The 10,124-nt window shown below is 29.8% G+C and overlaps 1 protein-coding gene across 1 annotated transcript; it reads right to left on the bottom strand.

The window, feature by feature from the left end:
- Positions 1–3,906: 3,906 nt before the first annotated feature.
- On the bottom strand, positions 3,907–8,509 carry LOC145167630 (plant/protein (DUF668)). The gene is made up of 2 exons (XM_079086860.1): positions 6,489–8,509; positions 3,907–4,260 (listed from the first exon to the last, which is right to left on the bottom strand). Exon 1 carries the CDS (start codon positions 8,213–8,215, stop codon positions 6,491–6,493), a length of 1,725 nt encoding a protein of 574 aa, XP_078942986.1. The 5' UTR covers positions 8,216–8,509; the 3' UTR covers positions 3,907–4,260; positions 6,489–6,490.
- Positions 8,510–10,124: the final 1,615 nt, after the last annotated feature.

Here is a 10,124-nt window from a genome sequence, read left to right as displayed (position 1 = left end):
AAAACTTAAAAGAAATAGACTGTGTTCTCAAAGACATAAATGGTAGTTTTGATTCAGAACAGTTTCAATAACATCATTCAGTTGAGGTAATAATATTATCAGCTCTTACAATTTTAGTTATTTAGTTTCATGTTTTTTTCTCTTTTATCTATCTCATTTCTTATGATTTATAGGAAAGTAAGGATGATGGATTTGACAATGATTGGAACATTGGGATGCTTGAAGAGTTCAATGTAGAAGATAGTAAGGGTATTATTATTGGTTCACATGTTGGAAACACTTTGGATAAGTTGAATGCTAGAAACCAAATTCTTGGTGACCAATTTGGTAGTTTCTCAATACTGATTGATGACATGATTGCATCTTTGTTGAAAAAGGTGGAGGTAATAAAGAATACTATGCCATATGTGGTTACACAAACAAAAGAATTACAGGGTGAATTAGAGAAAGCTAGATTAATGTATGATAAAGCCAAAGAAGAAAATGATGCATACCATGGAAGGGTATCTAAATTGGAGACAAAATTAGAAGCATATGGAAACATGTGCAAAGAGATAAGCTTTAAATTAGTAGATTATCGGACAAAAGAGGATAATTGGAATGAAAGAGAAAGAGAGTTGTCTGCTCAAAGTACTTCCTCCATTAAAGATCATGGTAAGTTTTTTTTTCTTATTATAATCAAACATTAATTTCATTATAATTTCTAGTGATTAAGGTCATACACTCAGGTAGTGTTTTGTTTTGCCCAATGGAATGGAATGGACAATTCCAGAAGGAATCATTTTGCTAATTTTCATTTCTCAGCCAAAGGGTGTTTTTTTCAATCATGGAATGACATGAAAATTTTGAATAAAACCTATTTTTATGTATGTAATTTATGATGGCACAAATATTTATATTACATAAATTCAATTACATTTATTTTTAAATAACCAAAAAGTGTTATTTTTATCATAAATTATTTGGGTTTTAATGTATTTTTATTATCTTTGTTGTTTCATTGGGTGTTTTTTCTTCACTCCATCGTGGAATGGAATGAGAATTTATAATATTACCCCATTTTCGTTTATGTAACTTTTAATGACACAAATATTTTTGAACTTTCATTTATTATTTTACTTAATTTTCAAGTTTCTTTATTTAAAAACAACTAAAAAGTATTATCCTTTATTATAAATTATTTGAGTTTTAATGAACTTTATTATCTTTAATTTTTTATTTGTAACTAAAAGTTCATCAACTATTTATAGAGTTAAAATTATTTGAGTTTTAATAAACTTTATTATCTTCAATGGTACTAGCCTCATACTTTTATTTATTTACTTTACAAGTTACGATAAAGATTATATATTTACATGTGAATTATATGTGATTCACATTTAAATCACATTTGATTCACATGTAAATCACATGTGATTCACATGTAAATCACATATGATTCATATGTGAATCGCATGTGATTTACATGTGATTTACATATGACGTTATATGTAAATGTGATTCATATGTGAATCGCATGTGATTCATATGCGAATCGCATGTGATTCATATGTTAATCACATGAAAGTCATATATGTATTTTTGTGAGTTTTTTGCATCAATCAATTTTTTTTAATTTTCTTGTAGAAAAATAACAATTGTTACATGCTTTTGTACACGGTTAGTAAAACCTTTGTACATGCTTTTGTGTCAAATGGTAATATATTGTTATTTCCCACTGTTTGATAACCTTGGTACCTGATATAGGCTCATTTTGACTTTTGTTGTTGCTGTAATATTGTTATTTGAAGCCTTATTCATATAAGTCGTTTGAAGGTTATTCTTGATATTCTGGAAATGCTAAAAAAGCCTAATGTCAATGCAATGCTTCATTAATTTGGATTACAGGTGTGTAGTCTCAATTAATTTCAGATTTCTTAGTTTTTTTAATGATTTTTATGAACAAGTTTTATGTTCTCCTACAGCTGCTTTATTAATTGTATTTGGATCCCCTCACATTAATTTGGATTCCAGGTGTGTAGTCTCAATTATTATCTTTTTTGCCGTATATAATATTCATTGTATTAATTTGGATGTGATTCAAATATTTACATGTGAGTCACATGTAAATCACATGTGATTTACATGTAAATCATATGTGATTCACATGTGATTCACATATTAATCACATGTAAATCATATATGAATAATATGTGATTCACATGTAAATCACAAGTGAATTACATATGAATTACATATATATGTACACATTCATATGTTATTCACATGAAAATCACATGTAATTCACATTTGATTCATATGTAAATCACATTTGATTCACATGTAAATCACATATGATTCACATGTAAATCACATGCGATTAACATGTAAATCATATGTGTTTCACATGTGATTCATATGTGAATCGCATGTGATTTACATGTGATTTACATATGATGACATATGTAAATGTGATTCATATGTGAATCGCATGTGATTCATATGTGAATCGCATGTGATTCAAATGTTAATCACATGAAAATCACATATGTATTTTTATGAGTGTTTTTGCATCAATCATTTTTTTTTTAATTTTCTTGTAGATTTAGAAGAAATTGTGGTGAATATTGAAGAGGTGAAAAATGATAAATTGAAGAAAATAAGGAAATATTGACACGAAGACATGAAAACGCTTTGAAATTTGTAGCTTTTTTTTTATTTTAAATATTTTATTTTGTATCGAATAAAATACTTGTACTATTATGTTTATAGATTATTTACAAAAAATGAATTTTTTTGTTATTTACTTACGAATATTATAGTATAACAAATATACATATATGCATTTGAAAAAATATGATATATGCACCTAAAAAATTACTTTTAAAAAAATGCATTTTTTTTAAATGCAGTTTTTTTTGAAAAAATGTAACTTTCTTTAAAAAACTTGCAGTTTTTTTGAAAAAATTGCAGTTTTTTGAAAAAATTGTAGTTTTTTTATTTAAAAATGCAGTTTTGCAGTTTTTTTTTTTGAAAAAAATGCAATTTTCTTTAAAAAAATTGCAGTTTTTTTGAAAAAAAAAATGCAATTTTCTTTTTAAATTGCAGTTTTTTAAAAAAAATATTTTTTTCAATTTTTTTTAAAGTTCATGTTTTCTATAAAAAACTAAAAAATCTGCATTTAAAAAAAAGCGAAACATACTATTTTAAAAAAATATGAAATTTTGATTTATGATGTAAATTTTTAGACATTTATATTTATATTAATATATTAAATAACACAAAAAAATTAAACAATAAATGAGATTGGTAAGATGACGATCATGTCCTTAATGATTTATTTTTTATCCAACGCTCCACTTTTACTTCTCGGGTTCTCGGGAAACAATGAGTTCTCAACCGATCTCATATATATATATATATATATATATATATATATATATATATATATATATATATATATATATATATATATATATATATAAATTTCTATTGCTTTTTGTATAAATCGGCTATTCGTTATTGACCAAATATATATGAGACCAAACACAAATACGCAATGGTTAAAATAAATCAATAAAGATCTTGTTAATTACGAAATTTTCTTGAAAAACTCTTACAATAACAAGAGGGCTCATAGCTATTTCAAAATTCAAAATTCACAAAAAAAATAGGAAAAAAAAACTAAACTTATTTCCATCATTTTTTTTAAAACCACAATATTATTTTCTAAAGTACCTAAAACCATTATATTTGTAAAAATGTTTAATTTAAAGTTTTGAGCTGGACAAACCTATATATCCACGAATGCTAGGTAATCAATTCTTAAAGGTTTGTTGGTTACAATTCATTACATTAAAATTTCAAGAAATATAAAGGTTTTAATGCACTAAAAATATATATATTGATTTTTAAGGGTTTTTGACATAAAAGTCATTCAATTTGTCAAGTTTTGACGGTTCTATCCGATTTTTGATACGTTAATGCCTAATATTTAGGAATATCCTTCAACCATTTTTTACCTTCTATAAATGGTCACCACCACAAGAAGCAACTACCACCCTTTAGTCGGTTACCTTCTACCTCCCTATTCTCTCTCCGAAGAACCACTGGTACCATCGTCCTCCGCTGTCGGAGTTACCCATGTCACCCTCCTCTATCCGCTGAAAACCAAAAATTGGTGCCATTTTCGGATCTCCACACACCGTTGGTGGGGGTTGCTTCTAGTTGTGGTAACATGGTAGATTGTGGTGGTGGTGACTTGCTGTATGCAAATGTGACCTGTTGTAAAAGGTAAAAATAGAGACAAAACCGTCAAAAGTTCACAAATTTAAGCACTTTTATATCAAAACCACTTTTTAATGTTGTGATAAAAACAAATTTGGTTTTTCTAAAGTCAAAAAAGCCTTAAATAAATCTTTCAGAAAATATAGAGATTTTAATACACTAAGAAAAATATATAATGATTTTTTAATAAAATTAAATAAAAATATGTTAGGTTTTTGTAATGATTTGCCTAATGAAAAAGTTTTGATACATTAATTACACAACCTAAAGGTTTAAATCATTTTGGTTGCTTCTACCACTTTCTTTTTCTTTCCAACTAAACCAGTTGCCACAAGATAACCAAAAACTAAAAGTCAATCCATTTTGTAGTGAAACCAAAGGACAAAACCCCACAAACCGGTCACCAGCCTCACCATTCCAATCAACCAAAATAATTGGTCACATGCTTCAATGTGTTGTACTGTACAACAACTACAAGGTTTTGTCCAGTGAAAACATCAATGATGCAGGCATGGCATGTTACGCAATTCATGTCTCAAATTAATGCGCACTTTTTATGATTATTTCTTAGCCAACTTAACAACATTGAATTCAAATAGTTGTAATAGTTTCTCCACCAGTTTAAAATCATGGTCAAAAGTAAAGTTATTTATAGAACACAACTTAAGTCTCTTATAAGGGTCCCATAATTTTCACTTTTTAACCATGTGGGACATGTTATTACAATAAGTCTGCGTATGGATAGCGTGACCAAATGGATGATGACAGTTGATAAAATGCTGTATGCACAATAAGACTAAACAACATTAAATACCATTTTACTTTTATATTTAAAAAAAGATCAATTTTATAATATTCATAGATTTAAAAATGAGAAAATTGGAAGAAAAAAAGACGGGCAAATATGTCAAAGGTTAGTGTCTGATTGCATTAAGGCTATAACATCCCATAATTAAATTAATATATAAGATAGCTTATTTGTCGATTTATGGAGTTGTTTTAAGAGAAATTGAATAATCTAACCATTTTTTAATATTTATTTGAACAGAGTAACAAAAAAATTAGCAAAAACAATCACTTGGTACGAAATAGTCGTTCGGACCAAGAAAAAACACTTTTTTTTACTGATTCTGGAACCTCATTCTAGATTCCGGACTAAAATTTCAGATTTCGGAAAAAAAATTAAAAAACTCCAGAATTTCAAAAACAATAATGGAATTTCGAGAAAAAATTCATTTTTTTATTTAAATTTAACAAAAAAGTTAAATAAATATAGTAAATGTAAAATATATATGATATTAATGCATAAAATCAGACATTTTATTGAAAAAACAGTGATATTAAAAACTAAAAATTGACATTTTAGATATAAGTGGGAATTTTTTTTTCAAAAAAAAAAAGAAAAAATTAAAAAATAGTTCCGAAATTTAAAGATCAAACCCGGAATAAAACATTTTTTGAAAAAAAATTGATTTTTAAAAATTGAAAAAAAATGGTTATTTTCTTTAGAAAACTCATTTATATAGGTTAGATTCCTCAATTTCCTTTTTTTTTTTTAATTCTCTCAATTATATTTAGACTAACGTTTCAACAAACATATAGAGTTTCATTTTTTTAAAATTCTCTCAACTATACCCTTCTATTAATTATAAAAAAACTCAATCTTCTACATACCATTTTATGTCATTTTACATATTTCAACTAGCTTACTACCTAGTTTACCAAACGAATCTTTTTTTTTATTGGTTAATAGTTAGCTTTTCGCCTATTAACTAGTTTTTCAGCTAGTTGTCAAACATAGCCTAATACGCGTTTTTTGGCTTAACTTTATATTAGCATTTTGTTCGGATTAAGTAAAAAAGAAAAAGTTGTTTTGATTAAGTTCTTAACAACAACCTCTACATGTTTACATGTTTTTAGCTAATCCAACAAGATAAGTAAACATAAGGCTACCATTCAAATTTTAATAAATTAAAAAAACAAGGCTTTAACAGAAAATAAAGAACACCAAAATACATTGTAGATTTGAAGAAGCTCGATTGTTTTTCAAGTTGAATTTTGTACTTTCAAAACTTGGAACAAAGTACATAACACAACTCATCCATACCATGATTATAAACAAATCTCTAAAAACCCAAAAAAAAAAAAACACATATTCACATATCATCATCTAATTAAAAAAAAAAAAAAAAAAAAAAAAAAAAAAAAAAAAAAAAACTCACCATCATGAATATTGAGATTGCCATTCCATACATTCATTGAAGTCAAAACTGCTTGCACAATCCAACAACGCATTCTGTTGATGTTCATATCGACATATATAATTCAACCCCACAAGAAGCTCACAAATGGCTCTTTCAGTTTTCGTTCTATCAGCAAAATACAAAGTTTGAAGAAGAAGCACATTTGTTCTTGAAACGATTTGTTGTTGTTCAAAATTTCTCTCATTTTGCCACCTAATCATGTTATGTGCCAAAGGTGAAAGCCAAACAAGAATCTGATCAAGCCGATCTTTCCAATCATGGGCAAGAGGAGCATCATAGATTGCTAAATCTTTGATATATGATTTTAGACTAATCTTTAACCCCAATCGTATGCTTGTTGGGAGCATTTGGTATAAATCATCTCTAGCTTCTTCACCCACTAGATGAGGGTATTGTAGTAATTTCTCAATCACGATTATGATGTTGGCGTAATGTAATGCTAATGCAGATCCTCCAATGGTGGTTGGAGGAGCTTGTACTGTTAGTCTGGTTTTTGTTGCGCTGCTTTTTTGGGTAGATTTAAAGCTGCTTTTTGGGATTCTTGGGATTCGGCTATGAAAAGCCGAATGATTTGTGATCTCTCTTGAAATCCGACTGCTTTGATCATCACGTTTTTGGAAAGAATCGTCATCGAAATCATCAAATTTTGAAATCGAACTGTTTATGTTTAAACATTCCATGAACAATCTTCCAGGTCCCAACCCACAAGCAAAATTGAAATCTTCGGCTTTAAACAGAGAGATTTCCCCCTTTTTTGATATGATCTGAGGTCTGGGACTAATTACCCTTTTCTCAAATCCTGAATTACTAAAACTGCCACCAGATTTTGTACTACGGGAATCGATCTGGGATGAATTTTGAGGTAAACTTCTACAGGAGTGTAGATTTGAAGAAGAAATGGGGAGAGAAGCATTGGAGAACATGTCTCTTCGTGAAATTGTATCGATGAAAACTAAAGAAATTCGGGCATAGAGGGTACATACTGTTCTTGCTAGCATCTCGACGATTTTATCGTAAGTTTGATTCCAAAGAGAAACATTCTGGAGGTGCTTTACATCTTGCTTCTGCCAAATCACTTTCTGTTGTAAAACTTTTCGGCTTTCTTCATGCTGATTCTGCTGGAACTTGCTCGTTGCAGCTTCCAATTCGTTCAAAACTTCTATTTCGGTGTAGAGACTAGCTGTAGAATTCACGAATCGCTCCATTTTTCGCACCATTGACTCCATGTCTTTGACTAGGAACCCTAATCCTCCCACATCAATAGCTCCATTGATTATATCTTCGTAAACATGCTGAAACCCCTGGAGCTGTGGGACTGTACACTTCTTGCCGAGCCTGGAAACGACGCCGGCGATGAAACTCAAATCGTCTAGCTTTTCTGAAAGCGCAAGGTCTAGAAGGTAGGTTTCGTCGGAGGAAACTAGGGTTTTGACGCCGTCAGATTTGAGAATCTCGTTTTTTAATTTAGAGATCTCGGAATTCGTTAGGGATTTGTGGAGGTGAACGATTTTCGACATCACATTCGCAACCTCAAACGAAAGGATTCCGATTGTTTCCGGAGTTTTGTTGCGGATGTCTTGCTTGTTCTTGGCTGATGGTTTTGAAGACGATTCCAAGAGGAGAGCGTGCTTGAGATTCGAACTCATTTGATTCCCCATCCTCAGTAACCAAGGTTCAGCCACCATTGCTGAATGTTTGAGGTCTTCAAGCTCCAAATCGCCCAAAACCCACAAAAAAAAAATCTTCGTAGATCTGATCAGGCTTTCAGTAATTGCATCACATTAATTTCACAGATACGTGAAAATAGGAAAGAATCGGAAGTTTTTGAAGATTTAGAGATTCAAAAACATCGGTTGGAATGAGATTTGGGTATCGAAGATGGAGGGAAATATGGAGATCGATTGATGGAGTTGGGAGCATATTTGAAGAGGGGAAATGGCAGTTTGAATGAAGCCAATCTCAACTCAACTGCACCACTGTCTTTCTGTACCTTGTCTTATGTGGACTCATATCAGATTTCGTAAACTAATTAATTCATTTTTTGGGTGCTTTTTTCTATCATATCAATTTTGTAATAAAATTGTTTTTTATTAATTTATGTATATATAAATTGATGAAATTTTTATCAACAAATTTAAAAAAAAAAAAAAATAGAAATAAAAAGTCAAAACATATTGATGGAAGGCAAATTGGCACAAATTTTATAAACTCATATTTTCTGTCAAAAAATTGTTTTATAAGGGATATTAACAACTTGTATCTAGAATCCAAATAAAAAAATAACAATACAAAAGGGAGATGCATAAAATAATGAAAAGTAGGGAATTTTTTTTGTAAAGTAAGGAATTTGAGGAATGAGGGATATTGGAGAGGTTGTGGAGGGAGAAGTTGTGCACCTTACAAAGTCAAAATTGTTGACTTTCCTTTTGAAGGCTTTTCTCTTCTTTATTCAAAAAAATATATATGGATTAAGTCAACCATCAATTCGTTTCATTCCATCCACACCTTTCTGTTGTAAAAATAATATTTCTTGACATTCTGTTGCAATAGAAAATTATAAGAAAAGGGTTAAAAGTAAAAACACCCAAAAAAAAATGATGACCAAAAATTATTTTGTCTATACTGAGTCTTTAAATGATAAATTTTGTTTAGATTGATTCTTGAAAATCAGCTATAACAAAAGTTTATCGGTCAACAAATTTTTGTGTTATATTTTGGACATTAATCTTTTTTGTACTCCTAAGATCCCTGAATAAATAACTTGGTATTGATATAGGGTAATTATCACTGTAGCTTAACTATCTTTTGTATATTAGTTTAATTAAATGGTCACTCATGACTATTTTTTATTTAAAAGGTTTGTACTTGTAATTCTATCGTTTAAAATGTCACATTTTATCATTTGAAGGGTGTAGCCGGTGACACCCATCCTACTAGGATCTTTGTTTATGCCACGTCGTTGCCAAATAGATTAAAAATGCCATGTCATTGTCACGTGTGTGTGAGTAAATGAAACCTAATATCCGTTTAAACCCCCTAAACTGTCCTTTTCATCTTCTTTATTCTGCTACCTTTTCATTCGTATCCTTTTCTCAAACTGTTCTTGGCACGAATTCGTTTCTTAAACTCCTCCTCGCTCAAATCGGCCAACATAATCATTGTTATGGCTGTTTACATGAAGATAGATCTCCATTTTGCCGGAATTTTTACGAGGTACCCCGTTATTTGTTACTCAGATGGAACAGAGCAAATGTTTGATGATGTCGATTTTGCTGGAATGGACAAGAATGAGTTTGTGGTGTTCCTTCAAAGATTCGCTAATGAGTTATGCATGAATGTTTACTTTTGCATGCCCGATATTGCGTTCCCTAATGGATTAAGGATAATAGCTAATGATTTAGACTACCAGGAGTTCATTGAAGTAGGGTATGCTTCTTATTGTGTAATTCATGTATACATGGACCATTTTGGTGTTAATGTACATCAATTGATACTTGACGAGCTAGCCGAAGTATGCAGTTCATTAGACAAATTGTCTGCTGGAAATGAAGTTCATGAAGAAGTGCAAGGTGGTATGGATATGGATGATGGAAT

This window comes from Lactuca virosa, chromosome 3 (assembly GCF_052849685.1).
Source record: "Lactuca virosa cultivar CGN04683 chromosome 3, Lactuca_virosa_CGN04683_v6, whole genome shotgun sequence".
Taxonomy (NCBI): domain Eukaryota; kingdom Viridiplantae; phylum Streptophyta; class Magnoliopsida; order Asterales; family Asteraceae; genus Lactuca; species Lactuca virosa.
Note: the sequence above shows the minus strand (reverse complement) of the source record. Positions and strands in the feature narration are given on the sequence as shown.

What these genes read in the sequence shown, in the direction of transcription:
- LOC145167630 (XM_079086860.1), bottom strand. Translation starts at nt 8,215, where the DNA reads ATGGTGGCTGAACCTTGGTTACTGAGGATGGGGAATCAAATGAGTTCG.